At 46.5% G+C, this 15,902-nt stretch overlaps 1 protein-coding gene across 2 annotated transcripts; it reads left to right on the top strand.

Moving 5' to 3' along the window:
- The first annotated feature begins 33 nt into the window (after nucleotides 1–33).
- Nucleotides 34–15,496, top strand: LOC125411407 (glutathione S-transferase theta-1). Of its 2 annotated transcripts, none has more exons than XM_048451474.3 (5): nucleotides 34–237; nucleotides 1,130–1,217; nucleotides 4,813–4,963; nucleotides 13,410–13,586; nucleotides 15,133–15,496. In XM_048451474.3, the coding sequence occupies exons 1-5, from the start codon at nucleotides 126–128 to the stop codon at nucleotides 15,325–15,327; spliced, it is 723 nt and encodes a 240-aa protein (XP_048307431.1). In that variant the 5' UTR covers nucleotides 34–125; the 3' UTR covers nucleotides 15,328–15,496. The 2 variants fall into 2 exon arrangements, with proteins under 2 accessions (XP_048307431.1, XP_087754365.1); XM_087898239.1 differs by lacking the exon at nucleotides 34–237 and adding an exon at nucleotides 342–452.
- The last annotated feature ends 406 nt before the right edge of the window (nucleotides 15,497–15,902 follow it).

Here is a 15,902-nt window from a genome sequence, read left to right as displayed (position 1 = left end):
CGGCCCAGTGGAGGCGTGGCCACATTAAGCCTTGACGCAACTTCAGAAGTCTAGCCTGGGTTTTGTTTTGTTTTGTTTTTTTCAGAGTTTGGCCAGTTACTGAATTGGTTCCTGCCGCCTGCGCCATGGTCCTGGAGCTCTATCTGGACCTGCTGTCCCAGCCCTGTCGCGCCATTTATATCTTCGCCAAGAAAAACGGCATCCCGTTCCAGATGCATACGGTGGATCTGCGCAAGGGTGGGCAGGGCCTCGGCTTTGGAGAGCTGAGAGATGGGGAGGCAAGCCCAGCTTAGGGGATTCCTTTCTGCACCGCCCCCTTCCTAGTTTTTTTTTTTTTTTTTTTTTTTTCTGGTTTAGAGACCAAGTGAGAAAAGAGCCACCAGGGAGACCCCGCAAACTCTGCTGTTCCGTGGAATAGACGGCCGGGTCTGCTTGCTATTCGGTTTCAACAGGTCCAGCAGCCTCCTCCCTGCTGGCCTTTGAGGGAGCCCCAAACCCAGCAAGACAGGGTTGTAGCAGAATGGCTGCTTAAGTCGCTGTGGTATCCCCACGGCTTGTCTCTCCGACTGAGACTTCACCTCCCCGCCTCCAGGCGCTGCCCCTGCAGGGTCTGATGTAGGGTGTTGTGGGTTGGGGGACTGACAAAGGGGTTGCTCAAGTTGACTGTCAAAAATAAGGGTGCAGAGGGAGACAGATTTCCACCAGGAAAAGAAGGAGAGTGAAAGCCCTCCACCTGATCCAAGGGAGTGGGAACCACTGAGGTCTGTTGGGCTGAGCAGCAAAGACATAATCATAGAAACGTTCTTGGCTGCATCAACAGGAAGAAAATGAATCTAGGCTAATTCAAGCAGAGACCAGGATTTCAGGGGACACTGGGAACACTTTGCAGGGCTGTCTCGGAGGCAAGTGCCTGGAGGACCTGCCAATAGAGTGTGAAGTCTGTTTTGTATCAAGGGCAAGGGGCTGTTTCCCCTCTTCTCAAGGCAGCCCTGCCTGCACTTCCCATCTAGCTGGCAGTCTAGTTCCAAGAAGAACCATGAATTTAGTGTTTGGTGTCCTAGAACCTTGGCCCATGCTATCAGAGGTCCAGCGTTCTACTCCCATCCCTCTCATGCTGGACTTTCTGCAGGTGAGCACCTCAGCGATGCATTCGCCCAGGTGAACCCCGTGAAGAAGGTACCAGCCATGAAGGACAATGACTTCACCTTGAGCGAGAGGTAACGGGCGCTGGGGCTTTGGTCAATCTTTACTGGAATCAGCCTGTTGTAACCCTCTCTGTTATAAACTATAGAGCTAGAGCTAGAGGGATGGCTCAGTGCTTAAGAGCACCTACCGCTCTTGCAGAGGACCTGGATTTGGTTCCAGCACCCATAAGATGCAGCTCACAGCCATTCATACATAGCACCACTTCTGGGGATCCGTTGCCCTCATAGTGTCTGTGTGCACACAAACTCATGCAGACATGCACTTGAACCCTAGAGCAATGGTTCCCAATCTTCCTAATGCTGTGACCCTTTAATACAGTTCCTCATGCTGTGGTGACCCCCGACCATAAAATTATTTTCATTGCTACTTCATAACTGTAATTTTGCTACTGGTTATTATATTATTATTATGAATAATCGTGTAAATACTTGATATTTCCAATGGTCTTAGGCAACCCCCATGAAAGGGTCGTTCTACCCCAAATGGGGCCACAGCCTGCAGCTGAGAACCTCTGCCCTCGAGGCCAAGGGCTGCTGTGCCTCATACTCTACAGAGTGAGCGCTGGAACCCAGGACCCTGCCCACCCACTGCCCAAGTTCACTGTGCTGGTTTTGGGGAAGATAGTACATCTACTTGACTTCTGTACCAGGCTGTGGTTGTTGATTAGAATACCCTGGGTCAGGGAAGATGGGACACTTACCGCACCATGGCCGCCGGGCCTGTAGCATCTGGGCTTCCTGGACTCTCAAGTACTGGGGTCCCTGGGGCTCCCTTATGAGATAAAGATGTTTTTATATCCTGGCATGTCCCAAGATGGTACGACTTCCCTCTTCAGAGAAGCTAAACCTTTTTCTCAGTTGTTGCTGAAGTCACCAATTCCACAGCAAGGGAAACCTAGAGCATATGCTTTTGAGCTCATTTCTGGTATCTCATGATCAACGTAGTCCAACAAAGGCACCGCCATTCTCTCTTCCTGTTGCTCCTGCTGTCCTAGGTCCCTTCAGTTTGCAGAGAGTTGCACCCTAATTGGCACTGACCAGGGACAGACAAGGGACAGCTTGCCATCTCTGCATGTCCCCTCTGCATGTTGACGTCACCCTGGGAAGGTCTGTGACTCTGAAGAACCTGCAGCCCTCCTCAGAGGTGATGTGAACACTTAGTACAAAGAGCCTGAGGCGTTAAGCTGGGCTGTGGACATAGGTCTCTGTCTTAGACATGCCCTCATCACTAGAGAGCTCAGTCAGGTCTTCTGCCTGCCTGTTCCTCTTGGGTGCTGCAATTGTATGTTGTGTGACATTTTACATGTATCTATTCACTTCAGATAAGGGGCCCATGATAGATCAAAATATGGACATTACCTGAAGGAGACTCCCACGCACGCACACACACACACACACACACACACACACACACACACACACACACACAGTGGAGGCGCCCTCCCAGACCCTGGGTTAGGTACAAAACACACCCAAACACCTGTTTTCACAGAGAGATCCTTTACTAAGCAGGGAAGAAAAGTTAAAGTGTTTGCTTTATGACTCAGGCAGAAAAACAGCAACAAATGCCCTTGTAGGTGTAATTTTTAAGAGGCAAAGAAAGGGTGTTGGGGGGTCTATGTTAGAGTGGGCTAGGATGTCGTAGGATATCTTGATGGGGCATGTTAATTAGGTGAATCAAAGGGGGCTTCTGATTGCTGGAATTTGGTACTTCCTCCTCAGGAATGAGTCTGGCACAAGAAAGTATCCAAATAAGGGAATAGACCTTGGTGGCTAGCTTTAGGGGTGTAATCTTGGTTTACAAGGAGAAGGGAAGGGGGAAGGGTAAGGCCTACCAGCACCATGCTTGTCAGTTCCAGGCCAGCTAGAGTCCCTTCACCACCAAAGTCCAACTTGGTTAACTAGCAAGTTTTATTGGGGTCTCTTCTAGCAGTATGGGTGAAGGAATTCTTACAAAACAGGCAGCTGCATCACTAAAGACCACCCCAGCATGGCTAGGAACCTGGGAAACACTGCAGAGCTTTCAGGCAGCTCAACAGGCTGGAGAGTTAAGTTATAAATTGATTGGCCCACTAGCTCAGGCTTCTTATTAACTCTTTTTAAAAATTATTTATTTATTTATTATGTATACAATATTCTGTCTGTGTGTCTGCCTGCAGGCCAGAAGAAGGCATCAGATCTCATTTCAGATGGTTGTGAGCCACCATGTGGTTGCTGGGAATTGAACTCAGGACCTTTGGAAGAGCAGGCAATGCTCTTAACCGCTGAGCCATCTCTCCAGCCCTCTTATTAACTCTTTTTTTAATATTTATTTATTATGTATACAATATTCTGTCTGTGTGTATGCCTGCAGGCCAGAAGAGGGCACCAGACCTCATTACAGATGGCTGTGAGTCACCATGTGGTTGCTGGGAATAGAACTCAGGACCTTTGGAAGAGCAGTCTTCAACCACTGAGCCATCTCTCCAGCCCCCTCTTATTAACTCTTATAACTTATATTAGCCCATTATTCTTATCTATGCAAGCCACATGGCTCAGAACCTTTTTCAATGAGGCAGCACATCTTGCTTCTTCGGTGTCTGGATAGAACTGCTGAGAGTTCCCTTTCTAAGTGACTCAGTTGGTCTAAACTTCTTCCAGGCAGCACGGATGGAATTTCCATATGACCACAACTGGCCTGTTTTCAAGTGTCCTTCAGAGTCCTTCTCCACAGTAGTTGGCATAACCCAAGGCAGGAAGAGAGTCTCAGGCTGTCTTCTATGTACTGTGGTTCCAGGATCTTACAGTGCCCCAAGTGTCTGAGTAAGATTTTAAAGAACCAACCTGACCCTTAGCATTAGGAGTGCCACAAGGAACAGAGGGCCAGGTATATGACTCATGCCCACTGCCCAGAGGGTGAAGCAAGAGGATTTGGGGTTTGAGGCTAGCCTAGGCTGTCACAAAGAACAAAGGGAGAACTGCGAGAGCCTTTTGGGGCTACCAGGCCATCTAAGGCTGTCTGAAGGCTGAAGGATGAGAGTGGACATAGAATAAAACAAAACCAAGTTTCCTCAAAGCTCTGCTTGGATGCCTATTCTCCAGGAAGCTGCGGGGCCCTGTACTCAGAAACTCAACCCTTGTCAGGACACACTCAGTGGTGAGATTTTGCCCGGTGGTAGAATTGTCTTGAGCGTTGACCTCAGGAAAAGAAGACTCAGTTCTGAGACTAAGAACTGGGTGTCCTTGCGGAACAAGGCTCATCCATTTTCTGAGCCTACTTTCCATGTTCTGAAAAAGAGGCTCAGACTGGCAAATTGTTAGAAAGATCAGAAAAGGTAGGGGCTGGAGAGATGGCTCGGCAGTTAAGAGCATTGGCTACTCTTCTAGAGGGCCTGAGTTTAATCCCCAGCAAACTACATGGCATCACAACCATCTGTAATGAGATCGCATGCCTTCTCTGGCATGCAGGCAAACATGCGGACAGAGCACTCATACACACACACACACACACACACACACACACACACACACACACAAACACATATAGATATATCTTTAAAAAAGGATTGTACTGGGCATTGAATCAACCCCATGATTGACTAGCCGCCTTGCTCCTCTGCTTGCACAGTGTGGCCATCCTGCTCTACCTAACGCACAAGTATAAGGTTCCTGACCACTGGTACCCCCAAGACCTGCAGGCCCGTGCTCGCGTGGATGAGTACCTGGCATGGCAGCATACAACCCTTCGGAGAAGCTGCCTCCGGGCCCTGTGGCATAAGGTGAGACTGGAAATGTGGGGGAAGGGAAGGTAGTAAAGATGTCACCCCAAAGAGACTCAGGCTATAGCAACTCATTTTCAGTTTGGTGTTTCCCAGTGTCTTGCCTCTAGTTTAACTAATCCTGTTGTGCCGAGGTTGTTATTCAAGACCATCTTTACTTACTTGAGACATTTATTTTATTATTTTTTAAAATGTATTTATTTTTATTTTATGCACATTGGTGTTTTGCCGTGGGTATCAGATCCCCTGGGAACTGGAATTACAGACAGTTGTGAGCAGCCATGTGGGTGCTGGGAATTGAACCGGGTCCTCTGGAAGAGCAGTCAGTGCTCTTAACCCCTGAGCCATCTTCCAGCCCCTGAGACATTTATTTTTTATTTGTAGAAATACTATTTGGTCGTTTTTGTAGAGTTGCATTTCTCAGCCAAAATTTACCATCTGTCACACACTCTGGTTATCTTCTATTTGAAAATTTTGAATCTATTTGTGACTGTTACTTACTTTATTTGTTGTGTATATGTCCCAGGGGCCACCTTGTGCGTGTGGAAGTCAGAGGAAAACTCTGGGAAATCCGTTTTGGTGAGGCAGACTGGCCTTGGCCTCTGCCACTGTGCTGTGTGCTCCAGGATATCTGACCTCTGACCTTTGAGCTTCTGTCTCGGACAGTTCTCCTGTCTCTGCCTTCCATGTCGCTGTAGAAAAGCTGGGGTTACACCACACCTGGCTTTTTATGTGGGTTCTGGAGACTGAACTGAGATGGTTAGGGTTGTCAGGCTTGCCCAGCTAGGACTTTCACCTTCTGAGCTACCTGTTACCATAACCTAAATGTCCTCTGCAGTTTAGCTGGTAAGCTAGCTTAGTGGTAGAATACCTGTGTAACAAGCACAGTGTCTTAGGTTCAAGCCTCAGCTCCTTGGATGTGTGTGTGTGTGTGTGCCCGCGCGCGTGTGTGCATGAGTGTGTATGTGTGTTTGTGTGTGTCCTTTGTCAGCTCATTTCAGCACCCAGGTCCTCTGTGGGTCTGTTTTTACTGGTTGTTCTTTCTGTTCTTGATTACAGGTCACATTTCCCTCCTGTCTCTCATGTTTCATGACTTACTGTTCCATGCCATACATTGCCTGCTAGCACAGCTGAAAATAATACAAAGGGATCTTTTTTCCCTTTCTTTCTTTCTTTCTTTCTTCCTTCCTTCCTTCCTTCCTTCCTTCCTTTCTTTCTTTCTTTCTTTCTTTCTTTCTTTCTTTCTTTCTTTCTTAAGTCAAAGAACACCTATATCTTGGAATTCTTTCCAGCAAGTCTTTGGAATGTAAGCGTAGAAAATAGACTGGGTCTGGAGAGATGGCTGAGCGGTTAAGAGCACTGGCTGCTCTTCCAGAGGTCCTGAGTTCAGTTCCCAGCACCCACAGGAGAGCTCACAACTGTCTGTAACCCCTGTTCCAGGGGATCCAACACACTCTCACAGACATACACACAGGCAAAACACCAATGCACACTTAAAAAAGATAGAAAAGCAGACTGATGATGCAGGGGCTGAGAAGCGCTCAGGCGACATCAATTTCTTCCTTTCAGTTCTGCTATTTTCCACTGTCTTATTTTTTATTTCACGGATTAAATTATTTCTTTGATTGTGTCTGGGTTATTGTTAAGCTCATTTAATAGTACTTTTTTGGAGATAAGTATTTTTCATTTTTAGAAATTCCATATATTTAGCCAGGCAGTGGTGGCTCATTCCTTTAATCCCAGCACTTGGGAGGCAGAGGCAGGCAGATCTCTGTGAGTTCGAGGCCAGCCTGATCTACAGAGTGAGTTCCAGGACAGGCTCCAAAGCTATAGAGAAAAACCCTGTCTTGAAACCTCACCCCACCCCTTCACACACACACACACACACACACACACACACACACACACACACACACGAAAGAAATTCCGTATATTTAACCACAAAGTCTGAAACCCATCCTCAACAGATATCTTAGTGAGAGCTCTGAAGGGAGCCAGGGGAGGAAAGTTAGGTCACCCTGCTCAGAACGGGGAGTTAGCGTTTAATGGAACCAGGATGGAGACAGATGGCAGTGATGGTTGCGTGGCAACATGAACATCTGTAGCTTTGTACACCAAACTGCGTACTTTGAAATACATCCTGTAGAACATGGAGTTGCTGATCTCAAAGCCAAACAGATTGAGTTGGCAGAGGCTATGAAAAAGGAGCCTTCATGAGCTGGCTATAGTGGCAGAAGCCTGTAATCCCAGTGTTCAGGACTGAGGCAGGAGGACAGCTGTGAGCTTGAGGTCAGCCTGTGCCCCAAGGAATATTTCATCATCATCATCATCATCATCATCATCATCATCACCATCATCATTTCTTTCTTCTCTTCTCCCGCTCCCTGTCATCTTTTTCCTTATCTCTCTCCTTATTCATGTGCTCACACCGAGCTATACTATCCTCAGCACTTAGCTTTTGGAGATGGGATTTTACTATGAACTCTATGTAGCCCAGGCTATCCAGGAAAATGTGACCCATAATCGATAGCAGAAAAGCAAGAACTCTTGCTTCCCAGGTGCTGGGCTTGCATCTCAACCCTGCCTGGTGCCCACGCTATCCTCTTGTACCTGCCTTAATCCTGCCGCCCTCTTTCCTCTCCCCTTAAAGCCAGACGTTAAGGCTGTAACAGATCACTGTTGATTCCCTGCAGGATTGACTGTATTGATCAGTCTTAGGCCAGTTACAGTGTAGACCATGCATTGTTAGGCTTTGAAGCAACCTCTTGGCGTTAATGATCCAGGCCTGAGAGACAATGCCCATTTCCCCCTCAGCCTGACAAGTTAAAGGGAAACTTTCTAACCTCTACATAGGAAGTGAGTACACTTTTGGAGTTGTTTGTGATTTGGGAATGTTACAGAAGCAAAGTAGTTTCCTCACTTTAGTGGAGATCAAAACAAACAAACAAACAAAAAATCATGAATAGCCTTTGTGTAAAAGTTTCATTAGCTGTTACGATGGTTAATCTTGGTTGTCAACTTGATAGGATCTAGAATCCTCTGAGAGAAGAACATCTGGGAACATCTGGGGGATTGTCTTGACTAGGTTGATTGAGATGAGAAGACTCCCTCACAGCGGGCAGCGCTGTTTCCTGCACTGGGATTGTATTAAAAAAGAGAAAATGAAACGCGGAGCAAAAGCTCAAGAGCACTTGCTGCTCTTCCAGAGGCCCCAGGATGGGTTCCTGGCACCCAAATGGCTGTTGCAGTTCCAGAGAATTTGACGGATTTCCTCTTGTGCCCTCTGTGGGCACTGGAGATATATATGGTGCCCAGACATAGATGTGGAGAAAACACTCGCACACGTAAAATAAAAATAAAATCTTCAGAAGACTGTGAGGAAGGGGAGAGCGGATATGAGCTGAGCACGTCCATCACTCTATGTGGACGCGATGTGACCGCTCCCTGGAGCTCCTGCTGCCACGACCTTCCCATATGATGGTTGTATCCCTGCACTGTGAGCCTGGCTCCTTACGTTCCTTTTGGGAACGTGTTCTCTCACGGTACCAGGAAAACCCAGGCAGATGCCATTTAGCTGCCTGTGGATTTGGCTATTGAGTGGCCTGGACCAGTCATTCTTCAGTGACAGTTCTAAGTAGGATTTGGCCAGGAGATGAGGAAGTAAAGAAGACAGGAAAGCTAGGGTTGTGAGGTCCTGTACAAGCTGTCTTTTCTGCCAAGCAAGCTTATTAAGGAGTATGAATATTTCCGGGGGAGAAACAGAGCAGAGTCAGCAGAAACTGTCACACAATGGGACGAAGCCAGCAGGAGGCTAATCAAGAGATGTTGCACAAAGGGAACACAGGATGTCTCAACAGCATTGCAGATCAAGCACATAGCATCCTTGGGACCCATAACTCCAGTCTCTTTGTGGGGGAAAAGCCAAGTTCCCAGGAACGGAAACCTTAACTCCTTTGAGATCTTGTCCCCAGCCCCAGATTGGCCTTGCCAAATCTGCTCCTGGGCAAGACACAAAACTAGGTTCCTTTACTCCTTTCATCAGGGCCCCTGAGAAAGCCTGGGATGGATCAGTATAGCTCTCAACAATTAAGATTTTGGATTGGCCAGGCAGTGGTGGCACACACCTTTAATTCCAGCACTCGGGAGGCAGAGGCAGGCGGATCTCTGTGAGTTCGAGGCCAGCCTGGTATACATAACAAGTTTCAGGACAGGCTCCATAGTTACCTGTCTTGAAAAACCAAAGTAAGTAAGTAAGTAAGTAAGTAAGTAAATAAATAAATAAATGTTTTGAATTGTTTGAAATTAGATACCATGGAGGCTAGAGAAAACCACTTCACCAGTAATATTGCTGAGTGTACTGTCCTTCCAGACTCAATGTTCAAGACTTTGTCCTGGCCCCGTGGAGATAATTCCAAAGATGGTTTTAGCTGAGTTCGGTGATAGTGCCTGTTGCAATCCCAGCACTTGAGAGGTGGAGGCAGGAAGACTGTGGGCATAGCCTGGGCTACATAGTATGACAGTCTCTAAAAAAGAGAAACAGGGGAGGAGACAACTTCTTAGGACAATTACACAAGAGTCACAAAACTGGACATCAGAAGCTAAAAATGAGTTATTTTCTGGTGGTGAAAAGGGACCCCAGTTTGGAGCTTGATGTGGTGGCGCATACCCGACCAAATTCTTGGGAGGTAGAGGCAGAGAGAAACACAGAAGGACCTGGAGTTCAAGGGCCAACCTCAGCTATATTCATAGCCTGGGCTACACGAGGCTCTGTCTCAAAAATAAAAACAAAGCCAAACCTCTGGTTTAGGTCAAATAAAATATGTCCCACAAGACTCCATGACATTTCAGCTATTAGCTGTTTGGTATGATTAAGCTACAGGGGAAAATCAATTTTATGGATTAATTCTACTAGTGGGGCAATAGCAGTAAGGCTTATCTAACTAGATAACTTCCTTATCTAATTCTATCCGTTCAAAGTTCAATCCTGGAGCTTATGTGACCAACCTGGCCATTAACCTGTGCACAAAGCGATGGCTTTTGTTTTTGTTTTTGTTTTTCGAGACAGGGTTTCTCTGTAGCTTTGGAGCCTGTCCTGGAGCTAGCTCTTGTAGACCAGGCTGACCTTTTATTCTGGCCTTTCCATACCTACTTGCTTTGACTCACCCACTCCTCCACTGCTCTCCCTTGTCTTCCTTCTCTACCGTTGTTGATCCCCTACCCCCGCTCTTAAAACGTACATTTTTGTCTGTTTATTGTGGCTTTTGTATGTGCGTATGTACGTGTGTGTACGTGCGCATGTGCGTGGGAGGGTGGTGTGTGCCTTGGTGCAAATGTGGACATCAGAGGACAGCTTTTGGGAGCTGGCTTTTTCCTGCCATATAGGTCTTAGGGACAGAACTCAGTTCATCAAGCTTGGCAGCAAGAGCCTTTACCTGCCAGGACATCTCACCACCCCTTAGTTCCCCACCCCCACTAATTTTTTTGTTCATGTCATGCATATCCTGTTACTCTGTTTTTCCTTACTCCTATTTCCCTAAGATTTCTTCTCCTTCATGCATGGCCCTCGTTCTACTTTTATGAACAACACTCATGGGTGTGCATACATACACACACACACACACATGCGTACACACATACGTGTGCACCATATTTGCATTTCTGAGTTTGGCTCATTTTGCTTAAATAACAATTTTCAATTGCGTCTGTTTTCTAACTAATGTTATGATTTCATTTTTCCTTGTGGCTGATAACCCCCCCCCACCAGGCGTGGTATAGCTGGGTCCTGCATTCGTTCTGTCTTTACTTTTCTAAGGAGCCTCCATAATGACTTCCATAATGCCTGTAGGAGGTTACGCTCCCACAAGCAGCGTATGAGAAATCTTTCCCAGCATCTCCACCAGCAATTATGGTCATTTGGCTTCTCTTTGTTTTAGTTCACTTAACACACACGTGTGTGTTACATGTGCGGGATCATGTGTGTAGAGTGTCTTTCCCTAGGGACTCTACCTATGGTCTGAGACAGGGCCTCTCGCTGGACCTGGAGCTCCCCCCCCCATCTTTTTTATGTGGGTGCTGAGGATCTGGTCAGTTCTCAAGCTCATGTGCCAATCACTTTCCCAACTGAGCTGTCTCCCCAGACCCTGTCGTGCTTCCTTATTTGTTTGTTTATTTTGGTGATAGCTGTTCTGACCGCAGTGAGACATGATCTCTCAAAGCCGGTATATATTTCTCTGATGGCTAAGGCTGTTGAAAAGCCTGTTTTGTTCCTTTCTTTTTTATTGAGAAATTTATAAATGCATACAATGTGTTGTTTCCTCCTCTCTAATACCTCCCCTGTCCACCCCCCAACACTTTCCCCTACCAAATTCATGCACTTTTTTGTTTGTTTTCGTTAAGCCCACTGAGTCCACTTGGTGCTGCCTGTGTGTGCATGGTTATGGGACCAACCGCTGGCTCTGCTTTTCAAGCGTATTGGCCCTTTGAAGTTCTTCTTTGGAGGACTGTGTTCTCGGTTCACTTGCCCACTGGAATGTTTTAGTGTTTCCTTGTTGCAGTTTGTTATATTAGTTGAGAATCTAGAAGCCATACACTCTGTCTGGTGTATTTTCTTCCATCCTGTGGACTGTCCGTCTACTCCAGTGATTGTTTCCTTTGCTTCGCTTTTGTCAAGTTTTAGGATTATTCTTATACTTCCGAAGTCCTCAGAAAGTCCTTGCCTATGACTATATCTTCAAGTGTTTTACTTATATTTCTTTTCTTTTTCTTTGGCAGTTTCAATGTCTGAGGTCTTATTGTTGGGTCCACGGGGGTCGCGCAAAGGTGGGAGACAGACCACCAAAGTCCAGTAAACCAGGAGCAAACTTTATTCCAGGAAAAAAGAAAAGAATCAAATCTCCGTGGGGCACAGAAGCTTACCAGCTTGCTGAGCCCGCAGCCAGAGATGGACTTGTTTGCCTGTGGCAATGGGCTGTTTCCGAGCTCCTCTTTCTATAGCAAGAAGCAGGCGTTAGGCACAAACAAAAGAAATTTTACAATCTCGAGGTAAAACTCAGGTACAAATTGCCTTTTTTACAATTTCCATTGAGGAGTTTTTCAGTTGAACTAGTGTTTGTATTTTGCCCATTCCTTCTCTCTGGCACTTCCTGCTGGTACTTACCCAAAGCTCTACACTCCCCCTGATAATGCCAGTTTTGTGTAGCAGGGAAGGGTATGGGAAAATGTACAACCGAAAAGTCAGGTGCATCCCATCATTTTCAGGTTAAGTCAGTTCACGTCAATTGCTGGCCATGAGTGACCAGGGGGGGTATCTAAAAGCTGACCCTCAGTTTGCAGAGGGCTTCTTCAGCCCTGCAGACAGAGCTATGGGTCAAAAAGCACACTAACCCACTGTTAATAGTTAATCCTTAAGCTGCTGACAGCTTGCTTTCATTCTCCTAGGCTTACAACTTTATATTTCTTTATTTCTATATCTTTGTTCTACATTTCTATTCTTACTCTTTGACTCTTCATTATGCCAATGTCTTTGATCCATGTTGAATTTTTTTCTTGTACAGGGTAAAACTTATCGATCTAGTTCCATCCGTTTACAACTGGATATCTGCTTTCCTCAGCACGGCTTGTTGTAGTGTCCTTTTATCCTACCTATGTTTTTAACCCTTTTGTTAGGAGTTAGGAGACTGTAGCCGTGTGGGTTTGTTTCTGGGTTATCTATTTTATTACATTGGCATATATTGGCATTGGGTCTGTTTCTGGGTCCTCTATTTTATTACACTGGCTTATGTTGGCATTGGGTTTGTTTCTGGGTCCTCTATTTTATTACATTGGCATATATTGGCATTGGGTCTGTTTCTGGGTCCTCTATTTTATACACTGGCGTATATTGGCATTTACGGCTGCTTTTGTTACTGTAGCTCTGTAGGTTAGTTTGAGGCCGGGCACTGTGATACCTTCAGTATTGCTCTTCTGCTTGGGATTGCTTCAGTGAGGGTCTTCTGTGCTTCCATATGATCTCGCGTTTACCTTGTCCCTTGGCTGTATGAAGAGGCTGTCCGAGCGACTGACCTACATTATTCCTGGTGTGAGAGCATGTGATATTTGTAAGACAAAATAACTACTTCATTCTCAACAATGTGTGGCACATGACTGTGATTCTTAACCTCAAAAATAATTTCGTCTTTCCTCAAAAATAATTTGTTCTATTTATTTTTTTCAGGTTCCCATTTCAGTCATTCATAAAGAATGATTCTTTCTGAGGCCCAGTGAACCAGAGGTGTGGAAACAGGACAATTTATTTCTAAACAAAAAAATCAGTTGGGTGACCTTTCCCTGCAGGTCTGAACAGGTCCCCAAGGAAGGGGCACAGGCCCCAAAGGCAGCTCCCGACTTGGGAGACTTGATTCCCTGCTCCCGAGGCGCCAATTCCTTACTTTGCCTATCTACCCATCAGGTGATGTTCCCCGTTTTCCTGGGTGAGCAGGTTCCTTCTGAGACGCTGGCAGCTACACTGGCGGAACTGGATGTGAACCTACGGGTGCTCGAGGACAAGTTCCTCCAGGACAAGGCCTTCCTTGTTGGGCCCCACATCTCCCTGGCTGACTTGGTCGCCATCACAGAGGTGATGCATGTGAGTGCTCTAAAGGGAGAGGGCCCGGAAGATACTGGGAGTACTGGCTAGTTACACAAGTCCTGGTCTTGCTAACCCTTGCTAGTTATAGATCTGTTCCTATGTCTCCGGAGACTCCTTCCAGATTTATGTGTGTCCTTGGCTGTTCTAGTTTGCTCCTCTCTTGCTGTGTAAAACACTAACCCAAAAGCCACTTTGGCAGGAAAGGGTTCATTTGGCTTACTTGTTACACTGCAGCATGGAGGGAAGCCAAGGCAGATACTCAAGGCAGGAGCTCGAAGCAGAAATCATGGAGGGATGCTGCTTACCGGTGGCTTGTGCCCTGTGGTTTGCTTTCTTACACAACTACACAGCTCAGGCCCAGCACCCAGGCATGGCACCATGCACTGTGTACTGAGCCCTCCACCTCAATTAGCAATCAAGAAAGCACCCCCACAGACATCCCCACAGGTCAATCTGATGGAGACCATTGCTCAATGGAAATTTGTTCTTCCTTGGTATATCTACATTTGTGTCAAGTGGGGAAAACATTAACTAGTGAGTGTTCTCCTTGTCTGCCTGACACATGAACACATCATTGTTAAACCGTCACCTTCCATTTCTTTGTCCCCAAGATCTAGTATCACAAAGCACAGAACAATTTTAAATGTCCCATAGTCTTTTAAAACGCCTGATGGTTTAAAAAGTACACGTTCTCTTTAAAGATCCAAAATCTCACCACCAGGTGGGTGGTGGCACAGGCCTTTAATTCCAGCACTCGGGAGGCAGAGGCAGGCAGATCTCTGAGTTCAAGGCCAGCCTAGTCTACAGAGCAAGTTCCAGGACAGCTAGGGTGACACGGAGAAACTCTTTCTCAAAAAGCAAACAAACAAACAACAGCAACAACAACAACAACAAAAATCTAGTTTCTTCACTGTGGGTCTCCATCATCTGCATTACTTTCAACATTTGTTTCTTGCAAACTACCTTAGAACAGCCCATTCACCTCTGACTACTTGACGACTTTTCTGGCCCAAAGTTCCAAATGCTTCCACAACCCTTCCCCTAAAAACAACATGGTCAGGACCATCACAGCAACACCCACTTCTGTCACCAGTTTTCATTCTGGTTTGCTTTTTTGTTCCTGTGATAAATAACATGCTCCCCTGCCCCCAATCAAAACTGCTTGGGGAAGAAAAAAATTTATTTCAGTTTATACATTCTAGTCTATCATCAAGGGAAACCAGGGTAGGAGGAAGGACGGAGCTTGAAGTCAGGAACTGAAAACAGAGAGACCACAGAAGCAACTTGGCTTGCTTCCAGGATCACACTCGGCTCACTGTCTTATATGGCCCAAGCCCATCTTCCCACGGGTGACACCATCTGCGGTGGGCTAGGCCCTCTCACACCAATCAGCAAGCAAGAAAATGCCATGCGGGCATCCTAGAAGTCAATCTGATGGAGACAGTTGCTCGGTTGAGTGCTGTCTTTTCCATGTATGTCAAGTGAACAACCCAAACTTGGCCACACGCTCACCCACCCCCATTCTGTTCCCTTCTTGATAAAGCCTATAGGTGGTGGCTGCCCCGTCTTTGAAGGGCATCCCAAGTTGGCTGCCTGGTACCATCGAGTTGAGACAGTGGTGGGAAAGGAGCTCTTCCGTGAGGCCAATGAGGTCATCCTGAAGGTTAAGGACTCTGCACCTGTCAACCTCATCATAAAGCAGAAGGTGATGCCTCGAGTGCTGGCCATGATCCAGTGAGGGCAGACCCTCCTCCCTGCGCGATGCATGGCAGTTCTCAAAGCCTCACAGCATGGTTCTTAGACCAGGCTCCATCTTCTCCCTTTTTCCACGATAGCCACACATGACCACAACTAAATTGCTAGCTTTAACTTTCTGAGTTCGGATAATAAACCTAGCCTCGAGTTGAGCTTTAGCTTCTCTGTGTTGTTTATTTGACATTCCTCTATTCAGATCCAGTTATCTTTCCCAAAGACAACTCCATTTTCCAGGCTTTGTGGATCCTTCCCCGCCCCCTCCCTGCCCCCCTCACCCCTCGTGGCTGCCGAGAATAAAATCACAGATAGATGATGGGTATGGTAACTCGTACATGTAATCCAGCACTCAGAAGGATGAAGCAAGAGAATCATTGAGAGAGAGTTCAAGGCCAGCCTGGGCTACACATTGAGCGTCGATTCCAACCTGGGATACAGTGTGAGACTATCTCAACAACAAAACAAAACAACAACAAACAGAGCAAGCTAAATCACAAATGCCCTTCAAACTTCTGGCTCTTGGGGAATGCCATCAGCAGGTGCCTTAGCTGCAGGCATGCA

Source organism: Myodes glareolus, chromosome 18 (genome assembly GCF_982192425.1).
Source record: "Myodes glareolus chromosome 18, mMyoGla1.1, whole genome shotgun sequence".
Taxonomy (NCBI): domain Eukaryota; kingdom Metazoa; phylum Chordata; class Mammalia; order Rodentia; family Cricetidae; genus Myodes; species Myodes glareolus.
This window is presented reverse-complemented; position numbering and strand designations above follow the sequence as displayed.